Below are 19,351 nucleotides of genomic sequence, written 5' to 3' on the forward strand. Positions count from 1 at the left end.
TCACTCAGTAGACATTTTACACAGCCCTGACCAAGCATCCATTTGAACCGGTCAAGGATGTTCCCCTGAGAAAGCTGAGAATGAAGACTATCTTCCTTATTATGTTCGCGTCTGCCAGAAGATTTAGTCAGACCTGAACTCTGTATCTTTCCCAATAGTAAGGTGATGCCTCGTACTGTCTTCCAAAACCGTATTCCAAACTGCATAGTTTGCAAGAGATAAGGCTACCATATTTATACCTGTACCCTAAATAGACGAGGGAGAGGCTCTGACACAACCTAGATGTCAGAAGGAGGATTAAGGCCTCTGCTCCAAATAGTGCAAATTAGAAAGTCAGTCTTACTGTTCTTAAATATATCTCATATCAGTTTAGGGAAGAAAATGTCTTCAGCAGCAGTAGGTGCCAATAGCAAAACATACACTATCGAAACTCCTAAAAACTCTTTTCACAGAGGTTCCTTGTGGAATACCAGCTCACTCTTTGAGGAATGCTACTACCAGGGCAGCGTTACACGGGAACACTTTTGTAGAAGGCGGCTGCAAGTTTGTCAGTCTTGACCTTATTAAGATGCTACAAATCGAATCTATATGATTCAGCGGACACCGACTGTAGTGGAAAAGTACTGCAGTGCATGATCATGGACGAAGACCACATCCCACCCAGAAACTGGAAACTGCTTTGGGAGCACCCAAGATGTCCTCCGCCTCAGAGGGAGAACGGACCTTTGGACACTTACCGTGAAGGGTCCTTCTCCTCTGAGGAAAGGAGGACATCTTGCCCTCCCCGGGTCTCCATCCTTCTCTACCCTGCTGCCTCATTCTTATACCTCCTCCAGGTTATGCTTTATTTACAGTACATGTTAATGCAACAGGTGTTTTTTCTCTCAGTATTAACAGTTGCTGAATGATAAATTCAATGTTACTGCTTTGTGGAGTCACCTGAACTGAAGAGAGGGTGGTCCCACAGGCTAGACAGGAAGAGGAAGAAAGTTAGTTCCTGCCTCCCTGATTGGATGGTGGGAATCACCCCAAGATGTCCTCCTTTCCTCAGAGGAGAAGGACCCTTCACGGTAAGTGTCCAAAGGTCCGTTCTACAAACCTATGAAGACAGAATCAACCCCTCCAGTGCTAAGTTTCAAGAAGTTCAGTGAATAGAAACAGTATTTTTCTGATTGTTTGGAGTGGAATAGATCTGCACAAGAAGAAACTAAGTGTGAGGAGGGAGGGGCAAGCAGTACAAAATGAAAGTGAAACTTTTTGAGCACAATACTGCACAAGTCTTTGGATCTTTTGTGTGTATGACCTGAGGTTTATCACATTCTTTCCTTGGAGGAAAAAACCTATAATGGCCGCAGGCCGTAAAAGAGACCCAGTCTGGGAATACTTTAATGAAGTTCCTTTACCTATCGGTAAGGCAGGCATGCGTGCAAAATGCAAACACTGCAACAAAGAAATGCAAGGCCTGGTGGCCCGAATGAGTCTTTATGTAGAAAACTATGATTTAAATCAAGCCTTACTGACTAGTGATTTAAATCGTGATTTAAATCAGTTTGATTTAAATCAAATCCACCCTGAAATAATCTATTTAAAATTAATAGAAAAGAACTTAAGCTACTGGCTATTTAATTGGTATCTTACTTACAAATAAAATGCCAAGTATAACCATGCTTTGCTACCTTACTGCTCTTTTCAAGTCCAGAGCCAAACAGAATATATTTAACACAAATTAACGTTACAAAGGCCTAAGAATGTCTAGCTATCCGAGCACTGCAGTTTCTCGGTGCTCTTCTACAAATCTTCCATAATCATGTTAACCCTACACAGAAATTTGGCAGCTGTAAAGCTGGCTGGTTTATAAAGGAAACCACAGTATTTCACTAGGACCTCCCTGTGCACAGACAGTATTAACAGTTCTCTCTCTTCTGCCCCCACAGCTACCTTCAAGCTTGCTATTTGCCTGATTCCACTGAAGTGAGCTGTTTTGTTGAACACAAAACCACTGAAGCACATCATTTATATGAAGTTAGTTACCCCTTCAGTGTGTGTGTGTGTAGGGGGGCTTCTGAACTCTTCACCCATATCGTGTAAAATGGGATAGTGGTTTATCCTCAGTCTCTTCTAAAGCAACTTAATTTTTTTGATTTACAAAATGGGAACTGAGACCCAGAGAAAGCATCAGACCCAAGGCCTTCCATAGGTTCTCACAGGGCTAGGAGTCCAAGTTGCAGTGTTTTTGAAAAGAAAATCAATGATGCAACTGTGCAATTTAAAATAAGGGTGGGGGAGTTACAGTAGGTGCAATAAGGACAAAGACTCTGTACTGTTGGTCATCATAAGTTTACTCTAGCATATTTTATCACCCTGGCCTACAGTAAAAAATATGGAAGCGATAGACAAAGTCTTAACTTGAAATATTTATTGAAAGTGTGCGAGTCCCATAAAGGTGAGTAAAACATTTTTGTAAAAAAATTCAATAAAATTTCTTGCAGACATAGGTCTTACATCAGTCGTTAAAATAAAAACCATAGAAAAACAAGAAATGCCCAAACACACTGGTGTGCATTGAAGGGAAAAATCTTACATAGTCAAAACATCATTGGCCTTTGCAAATACAATTTACCAAATTTAGGTATGGATTTCTCCAGAATGTCTTTTATCCCTAGTACTGGCAGAAAACAGGATAGCCAGTCTTGAGCAAGGGAAGGTGAACCAGGAAGGAAAAATACATCGCATGCCATTGGCAGTGAGCTGCTGCGATCAAGTCACACTACACAACATCCAGACACTTAGGGTAGGAAAAGAAAAACATACCTTAAGGAGCATCATTTCTGCAGAACAGGTCTAAACAGGGCCCAGATAGCCAAACAAGATGAGGACACAAGAAACCAAGGAAAGGGTTCGTGGGCAGTAGGTCACACTTCACCAGGATCATTTGCCCTTTTATTGCCCCTCCAGGGCTTCTGATATGCACGGGGGGGGGGGGGGGGTTAAGGAAGTGTGATCTCCACAACTGGGCCTTCAGATGCTTCAAGAAGCCTACAGGGCTGTCTTGTGGAGCAGTTTTTAGTGCACACAGAAAACAGTATTTTAAAACTTAGAAATGGAACCATGCAAACTTCTAGGTCAAACCATTCCGACTATCCTTCTCCCAAATGGTTCAACTCAATCATTAACAGCTTGCATCCAATTATAAAAGAACTTGGAGAATTTTACTGGTTTCTTGAGAATATGTTAAAAAGTAGTGTCGTCTTCAAAAGGAAGAATAAAGCAAAAGAACTCCTGTTTCATCATTCAATAAAAAGCAGTAGCAGCTTCCACAGACCTGACTGCCATCCTTGTAAGGCTACCCCAAGGATTTCTCGGCCCCGTGGTTCGCTTGCAATGCCAGCTGCCTGACTCTGCCTGGCATGTAGGTGGCCTTCCCCCGTAGACACTGTCAAAACTTAGAAGGCCCACAGACGTTCAGGAGAGACCAATGCACCACTAGTTTATTCAGGTTAAAAACTTCTTGTTGCCATTTTAACAATGGGCTCAAAAGCATTTTTTTTTTGCTATTCAAAGATCCCATTTCTTAAGAACCCCATTTGCTTTGCCAAATGACTTCTACATGAAGATGGGCAAGTTGTTTGGATTTCTCCTCCAGGAGAGAACGAAGTCCATTATCAGGTGTGCTCCTCTTGGAACACTCATTCTGTTCTCAGGAAAAGCCTGGGTGCTGACAGAACAATTGAGTCTCTTCAGCTCCCACACATTCTCTGCCCTCAGATTCTGAACCAGCTCATCACCCGATGCCTTCCCTGTGACTGCCCTCCTCACCTGGAAGGACCTGCAGTGGAGGAAGGAGTTCTTTGAGATTTGCCTTCCTTTTCTCTTCTGAATGCAGCAGGGGGAAAGGGGGAGTGACATCCATCTTTTTTCTGTTCCTCATCTCCTGGCAGGTCAGATATTGAACAAAAGAACCCTCCTTCCTAGCCCAGGAGCTGTATTGGAAGAGCAAGGAAAGCAACACATCCATTCTCTTTCTTGCCCGTCTCCTGTAAGCAGCAAGGGAAGATTCGGTTGTCACACCTCCAAGTGTGACTTAGGAGGCGGCCCAGGGGCTGCGGAAATCACCTCATCCCTCCAAGACTGGAAATGCATCAAATATATCACAAAGGCCCACCAGCCCTTTCACCTCCTGTCCTAGCAGGGGAAATGCAATGCATGTTCGATGCGCTCTTTCCCACTGACCCATGCCCCAGTTCTCATTCCCAGTCATGCTCAGAGAGACAAATGCTGGCAAACATAGTAAGAAACGGGGAAAAGATCCTCGTGACTTCTAACGAGCTGAGCTGGCTGCACTTCCGTACTTCTGAGGGACCTCTTGAATTCTGCCCCGCTTCTCTCTGTCTCTGCACCGATGCTACTCTGATGTCAGAGAGGCACAAAACAACCAGGCAGCTCCATACAAAGACCTGGGGGATTTTATAAGCCCTTAAGGACTGTTGGTTGCCATGTGGTACCACCACCTTATGGGTGCAAGGTGGATGAGTGGTCTCACAGCCTCCAAGTGGAAAGATAGTGTCCAACACCAGCTGCCCACCATTCCTCCAGTGTCTTATTTTTTATTCAAATTACTATACCCAAGGAGACTACATATACTGGGGTGTTATCTTTTTAAAACGCACTCGTAGGCTAGCCTGAAGTACCTCAAGGGCCATCTGTTTCCTGCTCTGGAACAAGGACGGGCCCCTCCGACTTCATTCAGCCTTTGGCCACCCTTAAATGAGAAAGGGCAGTGGGCACTAATACAGAAGGGTGGCAACTAGGACAACGCTGGTAGGCTGCCAGTTAAGCAGCCAGTTCTGAATGGGCTCTCCCAGGAGACGCAAAGGCCATGCTTCCCGGGCTCTTCTAAAGCTCCTCCTGCACCAAGGCAGAGAAAAGCCAGGATCAGCCCTTAGCAAAAGATGCTGTTTGGTTCCCTGCACAACCACAGGAAGAGGATTCCAAGTCCCAGATATAAGAAATGCAGCATCTATGGCCAAGTCAGGAGTACCACGGCTTGTAATGCAGAAACCTGGGATGAGCTCAATGCTTTCCTAAAGTCTCTGGATGATCCCAAACTCCCTGGTTTTTAACCCTGTTACATACAAAACTTAGTACCTTTTAGCCCCAAGGATCAAGCAGGAAGAAGGCACCAGAAAACAACATCAGGGCTCCAGCATAAATGAAGGCAGGGACAATTAGACATTAATGCTGTTGTGCATGGAAGATGTTCTTTTACATTTTGCAGTGATTAAAACAACGAATCTTAGGCTCTGAAGGCATTTGAAGATCTACATTTTAAATATGATTCCAAAAACAGTCCCTTGGCTCTTGGGCACATTATGGAAAGATTTCCAGAGAACCACTGCACAATCTGGAACCCGTAAGCTGTTAACTAGAGAAGTCGAGGTGGGTTTAAACAAAATGCAAATATCCTTCTTGCACAAACATTGTCCATCTTTCCATACTTTACTAAAACATCACAAGTTTCGTAAGGAAGCTGGCATGAGCCCATGGACGTTGGCTCCACCAGATAACCCACATGAAGGTCAACGCTGCTTTTCCTCCTTCCGTTCTTTTCATACAGGCCGCAGTTTACTTTAAACTGGAGGAGAAAATATCAGTGAGGATTAGACACTCTTAAAATAAGAACTCTCCCCACCATGTTTTATGCAGCAAGGGATTCTAGGTCTGGATATGCCAGCAACTCCACCCCCAGAGCAGGGTGATGCCTAAAAGTGGCAGAGTAGGGCAGGACCAAAAAGATATGCCAGTGTTTAGAAACAGAGTGTAACACAGCAACATTTTAAAAATGAACTTCAGAGGAGCAGTCACAAGAACTGTCACTTAAGGGGGCAGATATATATAGACCCTGAGAACAGATGGGGGGGGGATTTTCACACACAAGTGAAGCCAAGACTGACCAATGCAGGACAGAGTCGCTGGTATGTCACAGTACTCCAAACACCGCACATGAGTGTCAGATCCCATCCGCCTGGGCCTGGCTTGCTCCCATCCCACCATTCCCCATACTGTATTTATCATCATTGGCTGCTAGTCCAGAAGGGGTCACACTGACAGCACATGCTGACGCCAGCCTTTAATGTGCTGCCCCCAGACACGTTTCAAAAGATTACTTTCCTATAACTGCATAAAAGCCTCCAATTCAATTTCATCAATTATTGATCAAAAATCCCTTCTACACAACTGAGCCTGCTGTAAGAGTCGGCAACTTTGGAGAGGTTTTGGAATTAGCTAGTTCAGGCTGGACTACTGAAACTCAGTCAAGTACAATTTTGCATCCAGAGAAGTTCAGTGCTGCTCACAGGCCAACGTAGCAACAGAAACACCTTCCTACTTCTTGACTATGTTGATAATTAAAAACATAAACACACAAAGGAAATGAAGTGGGCAATATCTGAAGACCAATACTAAGAATCAAAATGTTCTTAGCTTAACACTAACAATATTGCTAGTCCAAAAGGAAACTATGTTCACTGAAGATAAATTGCTTTTACACACATCATGCCTGGCAAACTATTACCCTCAACAGACCCACAAAACAGTACTCGGACTAGCAGGAAGATCCATGCACAACCATTTCAAGGTCCTATGACTAGAGCCTATAATGAACAGTGGCAAGACATGATCAGATCGGGTGCGGGCCCGAAGGCAAGTCAAGACTTCAACAGCAACACAAGAAACTAAGACATCCCAAGAGGCACTGATGTGACAATTGATTGGCATTTTGGGAGTAGAGGGGGGAACTGTTCTGAAACACAACACAAGAAACAACCCGTTACACAACTGGCCGAAGTGCTCTAAAACGCTATTCCCAGACAAACAGTTCTATGCGAGTGCTAATCCACCTCCCACGGCCCCGCCCCCCACCAAATGCACATTATGCACCAATATTGCTTTCCTTTTCAGTCTGAAGAATATTAAGCTTATTTGGGAGAAGAAATAAAAACATAGTCACATGACCAGACTGCTGAAAAGTTTCGCTCCTTTGGTCCCAACAGTGGGAATGATGTAGCCAGAAGTGATGGTGTGGCCTGTTCTCTCTACGTGTATCAGAAAACTCAACATTTGAAAATAAAACATTTTGTACAAACTAATGATCTTAACAGTGTCATCTGCTTGTTTTCCCTTTGCAGATATTTTGCTAGGAACAGCTGATATGTCACACTTTTTCTCTTTTTTTTTTTAAGAAAAAAAGGAAGCGTTCAAATTGGGACCAAAGCATCACAAAAATTGGTCCTTCCAACTGTACAGAGTTGTAGATATCTTCCTTCTTTATTGTACCAAAGCTTCTGAAAAGTGCAGACCACGGATTGATCTTGAGCCTTCACAAGACATATACGGCCATCTCTCTCTTTCCAGGATCTCACACCAGGCGACCAGTCATAGAGATCAAGATACTACTAGCATGACCTGTTTAGCAGTTTATGGAATTGCCAGCAATTATGATGCAAACAGATGCGATTAGGAAGGCTTAATCACAATTAACTTCAAAAAGGTTTCCCCCAGGAGGCAACGACGGAAGTTATCCTTCCGCTTCTTCACTACGTCCTGACGGCTGGAGCGCAGACATTGGCGGTATTCCTTTACTTGGGCCACGGGAGAGCCGGTCTTGGTCTGCGTTTGCCGCGAGTGAGGCCACAGCAATTGGCTGCAGCAAAGCGGGCGTCATCCCAGATGTGGCGGTCAGATTATGACCAGCACCCTTGAGTGTAAGATCTTGGGTAGGAAGAAGGGGTTTGAGGATGCTGACAAGGCAGAAAGCAGAACCACTTTTCGGAATGAAGTTTACTTTGTTCTTGTCAGGACAGTAAAAAGGGGGAATTTCATGTAAAGGTTTTGGCCTACAAGCAGGAGGAGGAAGAACACAGACAGAGAGAGAGAGGGAGAAAGTTAGTTTTATAGTCATCTCTAACACGTCCGCAAAACACTGCAGGGCTGGACCACAGGGAGGGTTTCTGCAGAGGGAAGGGGTTTCCCTCCATCCATGGAGCATTACTCTGTCACTTCCACCCCTCCACCACTGCAGCCCAAAACGCCGTTCCTGGCAGATGGGGACTCCCTGGAACAACGGAGGAGCAACCAGCAAAAACCAGTTCCCCCTTTCTGCCCACAGAAATCCTTCATGGGATCTAAGCCATAATGTGAAGGGCCCTTTGTAAAGCCAGCACTAACTAGCCATCTTGCTAAATGAGCAATTATTTCACTTTTAAAAACGGGATCTTCTTCGGTCCATACTCAGGTCACCAAATTAGGGTTTAATATCCAAGTTTCCGTGTCCAAACATACGGGCCATTGTCATCGTATTGATTGTGTGACAAGTTTTATTTGGTTTATAACACAAAAAGCAATTGTGTTAGGCCCGGTTCTATTTCCAAGTCTGTATTCCAATTCTTTTATCAGAATTCTTGACTTTTGCTTTCATCAGGGGAAACTGACAAGCCTGCAGGGCCCAGCCAACCTCAGCTCACAAAGCAACTCTTTAGCACTGATAATGTGCTTGCGAAGGAACAAGCAGGAGATCCCCAATCAAGTTTAGGGGAAACATTCCGGTTCTCTTGAGCACGGGAAAAAGTGGTGGGGGTCCCCCACCTTACACGGAGCTTTGGAGACACTCCAGACATCCCCCTGCTTCTGAAGGATGCGCCAAGGCCTCGTCCCAAAGGTGCGCTGAGCACTGGAGGCCCTTATAGCAGCATCAGGGAGAGACGGTGCTTTGCAAGCAGAAACTGTGGCTGCCTCCCAAGAACAGCCAGAAGTTGCACACTGAAGAGATCTGCAATCTTAGCCCATTAGCCAGGCAATCACCACGCTGGGTCATCCTGTCAACATTCACATTCATGGAGCTGTTAAGGATTCCCCTCATGCTATCCCATGACAGTCTTTTTGAAATATGGCTTTAAACAACTGCTGGATTATAAACTGTGAAAGCAAGAGAACTTTGCACAGACTCAGGGCCCTGAGTTATGCAGACATATGCAACACCAAACACGCGTGCAAATGTCCGTCCACAGTGGAGCATTACACTTGAGTTCTTTGAAGCACAGAGCTACTTACAAGCTTTCCTCAAACACTTTCACCTTCTCACAGCCCTCAGGAGGTTCACGTTTGAACATGTAGCTGTTGTTGGGTTTTGGAGAGGTGGCGTATTTGGGCAGGGGAGAGTTGTTTCCATTCTCTGTAGGGAACAGAGCATCCTTAATCAAGCATACCAAAATACTCAATAATTCACTTCTCTCATCCTTGATTACCTCACACACAAAGTTCAATGAAAAGCCTTCTCAGTCTAAAGCACCCTCTTACTGGAATTCCGTGAGCATTTTCACTCTCTGCATGAAGACAGCCTCTTGGGCCAGTATGTTAAATCTGCAGGAAGATCTCTAGCACAGCTTCTCAGGCTCAGGATCCCGCCTGCCGGATGAGAGGCCACCTGTCTTTAGATCCCCAGGGGTGGCTGTTCTAGACTCGCCCCTTTCCAGAGCTGACGAATACGCAATCCTTTCCTCTTGTCGTTAGAATGCTCAGCCTACAAATGGCCACGCGTAGCCTAAATGCCAGCCCTGCCTCTTAAAAACAGCAACATCAAGTTGCCTAAGGCAACCGAGGCCTCAGCCAGAAGAGAGCACGTGCACCTCGAGCTTCAGCAGGCAGTACCTTTATCTCTGGGATCCACGAGCAGGTCCTCGGCCGAGCACGGGCTCTCCTCGCTGCCCTCATGGGAGATTGCCAGGAATGAGCTCGGGGACACGGACTGGGACCGGCTGCTGTTGTTGCTGCCTTTCTCTGCACCGCCAGGAGTCTGCGTATCGATGCTGCGGGTGCTGCTGCTGCGCTGCGCCAGAGGAGGGGGAGCTCGATGCCCATCTGGAATATCTTGGGGCTGTTGGAAGTAAACGCGTATTTTATACTCTGCCATGTAGGAGACTACTAATCTTGTCTGGTTAGGAATTACTTGACTTGTTAACGGACTATTTTAGGCCTCCCCTTCAATAAAGCTCTTTAGCAAAAGATTAGTTATTCTTCAGACCCCAACAACAAAATGATGGCAGCCAAACATAAGGAGATTTGGGTTCTGGTAAGACTTTCCAAGGAAGTGCAAAGTCTAATATCTACTTATGAGGATTTTAAAGGGATGACCTTTCACCAAAAAAGGCCAGGCTGTAGAGCAAGGCTCCACAGGACCCCCGATGAAGCGTCTTAGCCTCTTGTTAAAATTCCATTTCCAGACACTGTAACACACGTCTCGCCTTGAAAATGTTTAGCACAACTAGGTGGAATGATGTCTGCTGGCGGTCCTTGTAACTCTGACTAGTCAAGACTTCCCAGCATACGTAGTGTCAAAATACTATTACACAAAATAGTCACATCGCAGTGCCAGTTTTCAGTTTGTGTGCTTCATTCTTGCTCTACAATAAGCTCGCCCAATTATTAGTTTAAAAGTGTTAATTACCACACAATAACTGGGCAGCTAAGTTACGTATTCAACAACCAGAGTGTACTCACAATTAGTTGTTCCTCTTTTTCTCCAGTCTCCTTTATGATTATTTCAATCTCTTGATTAAGTCCCTCTATGCTGTTGCGGAAACGTGAGCCTGCTGACCTGGTGACGGGGATCACGGGGACCAGCACACCCTTTGGGACGGGGGCCTGAAAACCCAAACGAGAACCACCAAGAGTACAGGCCTCCCGCTGCTCCTCTTTCAAGCCAGAATACGGCCTTTTTCATGTTCTGTTCAAATCCTTGGTAGTCACTTTGGAGAGGAATCCAAACACACAAACGCACCTAACGGTGAACTGGTCCTCCAGTCCAGTATTGCCTGCCTGGGCTGGCAGCAGCTGTCCAGGGTCTCAGGCAAGAGGACATGCTCATCACTTGCTAACTGGTCCTTTAAACTGGAGGTCCCAGTTTTAATGCCAGGGACCGACTGCAAGCAAAGCAGATGATTTTACCACTGAGCTACAGCCCCTATTTAAAGCATTTATATCCAGCCTTAGCTTTTAGTGTGCTACCAGAAAACGTTCTTCTATACAGGGAACATTTATTCCTTGAATTCTTCACAGGTCAGGAAAACACAGGCAACTGTACCTGTTCCTGGCCCACCTACCATATCCATTCTCCTGGCACACAACGAGCTTCTCTAGCTCTCAGACGGGCAGGGAGAGGAGGGGCTTTGCATCCCAATGCTAACGGGAAGCAGAACTGAAATGGCAACAAACCCCACAGAACTGTTCTTCTAAATTTTGATGCATCCTCCTTTTTAAAGGACCACTAGTGGAGCAAAGAAGGGAGGAGACAAGGAAAAAGAGAAAGATCGGCTCCTCAAGGACCAGCGCCAGAACTGGACGCCACACACCTTTAGCAGTGCCAAGTCACACCAGTTCCCTGTCCTCTTCACTGGCTCCCAGGTAAATTCAAAGCCCAGCTCAAAGGATATTTGGATGAATTAATTTTAATGAAGGCAAAAAAAAGCCAATGAATGATTTTAAGTTCTAAGTTTTCCATTATTTAGATACTTCCCAAAGACAAACATCAGTTTGCAGCGATGATTATAGCCCCCATACTTCACCCCGCTTTTTCTTACTGCAATCCTATGAAAACATTATTCCTACATAAACCCATTGATTTCAAAGGGCTTATATCTGATCAGAACCAATAATGAGACCAGAGTTCAAAATTCCAGCGTCATGAATCTCACTGGGTAACCATGAACAAGTCATGTACTCTCAGCCTAACCTACCTCACAGGGTTGCTGTGAGGATAAAATACAGGAAGGGAAAACCATGCCCAGCGCCTTGAGAACCTTGGAAGAAGATAGGAATAAAAGTCAAAGCACAGGTGGATTCTGGCAAAGCATCTAGACTTCAAGGCTCAGGTTTGCTGCAAGATACCTACTACTCTAAGGACTTACCTAGTTTGATATATTCCAAATGTTGACGACATACAAATATTGTTGTTCAAGTGGTGCAACAAATCAAATCTGAAGCAATATGTGTTCAGCGTTAAACATGCATTTTGTTTTATTTTCTCATCCATTTTAACCTGCCTCCTCTACAAAGCTCATTTGCTGCATTTCCTGCCTGCCACACAACCCCTGGGGATGTACACAAACTCTTACAAACTTCATGTTAAGCGGCACAATCTTACCTGGCACTGGTTAATGGCTGCATGATTGCCATGGAAGGGAGACTGCCGTTCTTTCTCGCGATGGTGCCTGCTGCTATGCTTGCTCCTTTGCAGCTGTTGCCGTAGCTTGGCAATCTGACAGGACAATTAAACGAGCATTTTAGAGTTCCCATATTTTATAACACGGACGTTCTCTCCATCAGCCTGTCAAAGTGTGAATTAAGTATTCTTACTCTATGGAAAGCTATTTTGGAATAACAGGTGGGGCTTGCTAAAAATTAAGAGGTTTATTCTCTCTCTCCTAGAACATGCTGGCAGCAACACCCCCCCCTATGCTGGCGAAAATCAGGACAGAATGCCCACACACCAAATCATGCAGAGGCCTTGCTTGGATCCTGGGCCTGCACCAGGAAGAGAGGGAGGGAGAGACCCGCCTTATGAGGCAGATCCGCCCCCCCACACACACACACACAAGCTCCAGGGGCACAGTGGAGGCAAGCTGGTGGCACCTTCAGACTGTCTCCACTGCAGGTGGGGCAGAAGGCCCATAGAGTGTGGGGGAGCACAGCACTCCTACTCTTCTCCTGGGATTCTCAGATGCATCACTGTCACCTGCTTGCCCCCATTCTTGAACATGGGATGGGACAGGAGGAAGGTCAATGCCCGGATGAACAGCAAGGTCTTCACTGGGGCTTGCAGGAGGAAGCCGAGAGATTCTCCCAGTTCAACGAGAACCCTTCACCAAGCTGAACCTATGCGACCAGCATGTCACTTCCCACTTGCTGGCAGCTATTCCTCAGGGCTCCCCTGTCATGAGGACAGTCCAAGAAAGGTTGCCCGGTTCCTCACGACTCAGTCACTGTGGGCATTTTAGTGTGCGGATATCCCAAGTTCGCCCTGACCTGGATAGCCCAGGAGAGCCTGATCTCATCAGCTCTCGGAAGCTAAGCGTTGGCCTTCGCTAGTAATTGGACAGGAGACTTCCAATGAAGACCAGGGTCGCTATACAGCGGCAGGCAGGGGCAAACCCCCCGTTAGTCTCTTGCCATAAAAACCCCAGCAGGAGGTGGCCATACGTCAGCTATGACTTGAGGGCACTCTCCGTCACCATCCCAAGTTCACTGTGACCAAACTGAAGTGAAGAACTACTCTGAACACACAGTGGTTCGGCCAATTATAAAAACGCTATGAGGGGATGATGAAAGGTTTTGAGGGCCTACTTTTCTATAGCATCTAGAAAAATCTCCAGCATTATCCCAGTACTATAAAAATCAAATTAATTATTTGCCTAGTGGCCTCATTTCTCCACGATGTCATGCGTCTCCCATGAAAACTTTTCTTTTCTGTATGGATTCCAGTCTTCAAACTAGGCAGGCAGAAGGTCTGGTTTGCTGTTCCTTGGAACATTTCTGTTCTCTCTGTCATCTTATTTACATAAAGCAAGGCAGTACACAGAAACAGCGCACAGGCACAGCCACGTGCTGTGGCAAAGCTGAATACAAACACAAGGTATTTCCCAACCTCCTTGAGTTGGTCGGTGCTGCCCCAAGACGCCGAGCGCTTATGAGAGCCTTTCTTCTTTTCCAAGTACTCTTCGGCCCAAGCACTTTCCGTCTAAAACAAAACGGTAAAAGCAAGTTCTACTTTAAGAATCAGGAGCTCAGAGTGTGGGTAAACAAAAAGGAACGCTTAAAATCAGAATCAGGTTTTAAAAGGATTCTGGCTTGAAAGGAGACCTGTTCAAAGTCAGGTTGCTCACTCTTAAAATCAAGATCACGACCCCCTATTACTATACTGAAACCCGTCTTTCTATGCATATAATGGCAGCAAACGAATGAAAAAATAGGACACGATACTATTTGCCTACACATTCTGAGTTTCCCCCTCTCTCATGGAGATGCCGTGTTCTCACCAACAGCAGCCCCAGCGTCTGGAGCATTCTGGGAGCTTCCCTGCACAAGCATTCACCAGACAGAAATCCTTAAGGTTACAAATTCTCTCCTCTAAATCTGTAACCAAAAAAAAAATGCTACAGGATCAAAGCGGTTGGACTGTTCTTGTGGCAACACATAAACGAGTCTGTTTGCAACTTGGTTTGTTTTAACAGCAGCCAACGTTCTGACTTGTATTTTAAGGTTCAGCTCCCTCCAAACTTGCCTTTTGGAAATCAAGTGCCCTGAGATCGCATGGAAACAATGCCAGTTGCCTCTGCCAGCAGCAGCAGCAGCATCTCCCCCAGAAGTCTAGCAGTTGGCAAGGCACCATTACTAGCAATTCCCTAAATATTTATGAACAGGATTTCTCTGCTCTGCCTGCTCTTCTCAGAGCTAGAAGATAAGTCTCCCCACAACTCTTTGGGATGTGCCCAAGTTCTAAAAGCCCATTAGTATTGTTGGATATAGACCACCAATTTACATACAGTTCAAAGATTAAGATGGTGCTCACACACAGCTTTTTTAGATACTAATCACAGCACGGAACCGACTTTTGAATGGCAGCCAAGAAGAACGAACAGCGCAGGGAAGGCACGCAAGCCGGTTCCGACTGTTCTGCTTGGGACCCGCAGCTGCCAGAACCGCCTAACGCCACCCAGTTTGGACAAGTGGGTCCATCTGCTTCAGTGGTTTGTCTCAGGGACGCCCCCAATGGCACCCAATCCCCTCGGCTTCAGCAGCCCCCTGTCGCTTCTCCACATGTTCCCTACTCTTCATGGTTAGCAACCCCCTCCCCTCTACGGGCAAGCATACATGAGCATTGTGACACATGAGCGTTGCGACAGCCTATGGACAGCTCACCTGTGTGGCCTTGTCTCTCATGCAAGGTGCAGCTTGTCCGTGGTTTTCGCGAGGCCACTGACCAGCAAGGTATGGCGCAGCAAGTATGTCTAGAGAAGGCGTGCGGCGAGAAGCATTGCAAGGGCTCGATGATGGTGGCCGTTGTTTATCAACTAAAAGGAAAACGCATCTTTGTGAGCAAACATAAAACTCACTCACACACACTCCTGACTGCCACAGAGCTTGCACAGTAAGCCCCTGTTTGATCTAGGCCTTGATCTGTGAACCCCAAACCGTCACTTCTATCTTCTTCCAGCACCCTTATCCACTAAATCAGCACTCCGCCAGCAAAGCACAGAGTCAGGCACGTCTTTAAAGCTCTAGGGCTTGAAGGTGGCCCCACTGCCGATGCTTCGCAGGGGTGTTTTGGGTCCACTGGTACTTTTCAGCGCACCCTGGGCGTGGCCGCCTTTTACTGAACTGAGCCTGTGAGTTATTGACGCTCACATCACCCACGCCCAGCCTGCCAGTTCAGATCCATCTCCAACGTTTCCTCCTTCCGTTAACAGAAGTAAAACTACCTTTCACCCAACTGTCTTGTCCTTTCTCAGTCTTCGAGGGGCAAGAGCTTTTTGATGCAGAAGAGGTTTACTTAAGGAATGTTTGATACCCATTCAAAAATGTGGCTTAAAGTATAAGCAATTAGGCCCATCATATACAAACAGACTGGATTCAATTGCAGATAGAAGTAGAGCAAATGATGTCCCCATAACACAAAGTTATTCATAAAATCGGAGAAATTAATGATTCCATAGAACTTGCCATTTAATGAACAGGGTATTAACCACTGAAGGCCAGGTAAGGGTAACAAATATTAAACACCAACATTTTACCAGGCACAGGCTTGGCTTCACAGGTACCAGCGTGCGCCTGGGAAACATTTCTGCTTCTGAAAAGCAGTGAGAGTGTCTCCAATTTCCCCCTCAAGCTCATAAACCACGTCCCACACGGCTCCAACAGGTCCTCCAACCCTCAGGAGGAGCTGCAGCAGGAAGGGAGGGGGGCAGGCAAAACTTGCTGTGTAAGCAGTTAAGTTTGCTAGATTCAACCCAGTGGAGGAAAACAAAAGAGGTTTATAAAACTACCCACAGGATGGAGAAAAACTCTCTCTCCCTAGAATGCAGTTCTAATAGTAGAAACTGGTACCTTGTGAAGCTGATGGGCAGCAGATTGAGAACAAATATGCAAAGAGGAACCCACTGCCACCTAATACAGCAATCACCACGTTGGTTTTTAAAAAAGGATTAGACTAATCCATGGACAATACATCCATCCACGGTTATTAGCCTCAACGGCTACAAGGAACATCCGTTTTTCACAGGAATAAACCTCCGAATTCAAGCACTAGGTGGCAACAAGGGGGGCCTTGGCCTGCAGGCCTTCTGAAGGCACCAGGCTTGGCCACAGACCAGATGGGCAGATCTGGCACAGCTGCTATCATGCTTAACCCACAATCGGAAGCTACTTTCCGTCCACTTTTTGAAGACAAAATACCTCTGCATGCATCCCTTTCAAACAAAAATGTCACAAGGGTAAATGACCATTTATTTCACATTACAACTACTTTCTGTGTAAGTTCCTTTAATAGCTGTCATATTCTGAAACTCACAGCCACTATTATAATTTAGTAAAGCCCACGCAAAGTAGGAGGTGGCCCATTTGCTGAAGTCTTTGCCTTCAGCAGGAGTCCCTCTTTTGGGCTATTTTCTGGTGCTGTCACATAGCTGGCAGGGAAAATGTATCACCTGAAGGGAAATGATGATGCTGGCGATGCCAAAGCAGCGGCCAGAAGTCCGTGCCCAGAAACCAAGTATTTCAGACTCCTCAACCACTCCCACCCCGCAAGTAAGACTTCAATACAGCACTAGACTATAGGAGAAAAATCCCAGATGTGTTTTTTTATATATATATATAAAACACATCAGGAGCACCCGAAACAACGTTCAGTACTAATAAATCTGCACATTATAGCAGAGTATATTTGACTGTGGTAGTGTATATATTCTTGCCAAATAGGCCTATAGTATAATATTTAAAGATGTGTCATTGCTCAGTAAAAAGAATTTGGTAATCTGGAGCACAGTTTATATGACATCAGCTGTTCCATGGATGGGAAAGATTACATTAACTAGACTTCAACTGTTAAACTGAGCGCAGAAAAAACCCAGGAGCCAGCTCAGCAAGTGCAACCAGCTGCAGACACACAAAAAAGCAGGTCCGTTATGCGGAGAAGTGCCGTTCGCTTGGCGTTCATATTCGGTGTATCATTTGGTTGCTTGCAAGGCACTTGTGTTCAGACTTGCTTTGCATCTAGCCAGTTCGCCCTCTTGCCCCACTTGAGAATATCTATGCTAATCAGTACGTGGCACCACTCGAGCCAACCGTGTCAAGCTTTATACAAGGTTTCGGTCACCACTGCTGCTTAAAAGAGGCTTCCACCATCAAGGCTCTTCTTAATGCTCCTTGGCAAAGCATCACCGTTAGTACTGGAAGGAAAAGGACTCTTCGGATGTTTGTTTTGTTTATTCATTTACATTACACAGTTTGCCTTTCTCACGGAGACTCAAGGTATATTACACAGTGAGAGTCAGCACAGTCAGTTGTAAAGACATTTCAATAAACAATGTAATAGGGTATTTAAAACCAGCAAGAATCCAAAACAGAGTTGAAGACATGCTAAAATAGAGTAAAAGCAATTCTAAGTTGAAATATTAAACACACTCCCTCTCTCTCCTCCCATGACCTAGCTATGATGATCCATGCAACAGTCGCCTCCAGACTAAACCTCTCTTTGAGACCACCTCCTTCCAGGACTTCAACAACTTTCACCCTACAGTCAACCTGAGCCTAGACCACTCTACACAGCAGGCACACGCCCTGGACACCGCTGTACAACTACATAATGGACAGATAAATACCACCTTATACTGGAAAACCCACCAACCAATACTCACCCTCCCAGACCCATATAGCACCAGCCCCGTTCTGATTGGCCAAAAAGGGTGCCAAAACGGCCCAGGGGCTCCTGGGAATTGTAGGCAGGCCTACTCCCACTGCTAACAGGCTTCTGAGGCCTTGCTAGGCCTTCCTGGCACAGCCAGATCAGGACAGGCCATTCCATAAAGTGAGGGGCCACAACAGAGAAGGCACATGTACGGGCTGCTGTTGATTTTGCCCACATACAAGGTGGCACCTGAAGGAGGTCCAGTTCAGATGAGAGAAGCTGCCGTGGTGGAACTTTGGGAGAGAGGCGGTGGTCCTGTCGAGAAGACAGACCAAGGCCGTCAGGAGCTTTGCAGGCGACAGCCAATACCTTGAATTGAGCCTGGTAACTGACAGGCAGCCAACGGAGGGACTGCAGGACGGGAGTGACGTTCATGCTTCTCCTAGTTCCTGCTAATAACTAAGCTGCAGCGTTCTGCACCAACTGCAGTCTCAGAGTTAAATCAGAAGGAAGCGTTATGTCGTTTGTTACAGTAGGTTACATCCTCATGTTACCATGGCAAGGATCCAGGTGGCCAGACCAGCCATGTCAAGGTAGGGGCCATCTTCTGGGCTAGACTGGGTTGGGAGAAGACCTTTCGTGCACCTGTTTTAACTTGCTTTTCTAGCAGTAGCGCTGGACCCAGTATAACCCCACGGCTCTCAGCTGAGTCTGCAAGGGCCAAATGAACTCCACTGACGTGGGTTTTTATCTTAGCAAACACAGCGCCACTTGGGGTGCAGGGCGGGGGTTGTACAGGCAAATCTGTTTTTTATTTTTCATTATCTTTCAGCCAATCACCTGATACTTAAATACGTATCAACACAGTTTCAGGGGGGTGGCTGTGTGGGTCTGCAGTGGGACAGCAAGCTTTTGAGTCCAGGAGCACCTTAAAGCCCAACAAGGTTTTCAGAGTCTGAGCTTTTGAGAATCAAAGCTCTCTTCGTCATGTACAGGTATCAATATAATCCCTCATACACATTTTAAGATACTGAAGTGTCAGGACTCGCATTAGTAGACAAGACCCGTCAGAGGATCTTTTCTTTCATCCCCTATCACGCAGCAGAACCAACAGCCTCAAGAACAGAACTTTTAAAAATGCATCTCCTTTACCTCTGGAAGGCTCCAGGCACTGGGCATGCATGAAATTGTCTGAATATTCCTATTCTTACAGGAAATAAATAAATCTATATTTTGCTAAATGTGTGCACAGTTTCTCGATCAGTGATACTCACTTAGTGGCTTGGGAGCCACCTGTGGCCCTTTTAAGCACCGTTCCCCAGTGTGATATCTGCCCAATGTTTCAGGGAAGTAAGTAAGTCCAACAGGACTTGCGGCTGACCTTGTGGTTTCCACCTTGAA

General features: G+C 45.9%; 1 protein-coding gene across 1 annotated transcript in view; it reads right to left on the minus strand.

Annotated features, from left to right (window-relative positions):
• Positions 1-2,401: 2,401 nt before the first annotated feature.
• FAM117B (family with sequence similarity 117 member B) overlaps positions 2,402-19,351 on the minus strand; it is a 31,467-nt gene continuing 14,517 nt past the window's right edge. The window contains exons 2-8 of the mRNA XM_054970652.1: positions 14,968-15,119; positions 13,694-13,786; positions 12,194-12,307; positions 10,552-10,695; positions 9,703-9,928; positions 9,106-9,226; positions 2,402-7,892 (exon numbers count right to left, since the gene is read on the minus strand). Of these exons, the coding sequence (XP_054826627.1) occupies positions 7,574-7,892; positions 9,106-9,226; positions 9,703-9,928; positions 10,552-10,695; positions 12,194-12,307; positions 13,694-13,786; positions 14,968-15,119 (1,169 nt within the window). The 3' untranslated portion in view covers positions 2,402-7,573. The remainder of the gene's footprint in view (positions 7,893-9,105; positions 9,227-9,702; positions 9,929-10,551; positions 10,696-12,193; positions 12,308-13,693; positions 13,787-14,967; positions 15,120-19,351) is intronic.

This window comes from Eublepharis macularius, chromosome 2 (assembly GCF_028583425.1).
Source record: "Eublepharis macularius isolate TG4126 chromosome 2, MPM_Emac_v1.0, whole genome shotgun sequence".
Lineage (NCBI taxonomy): Eukaryota > Metazoa > Chordata > Lepidosauria > Squamata > Eublepharidae > Eublepharis > Eublepharis macularius.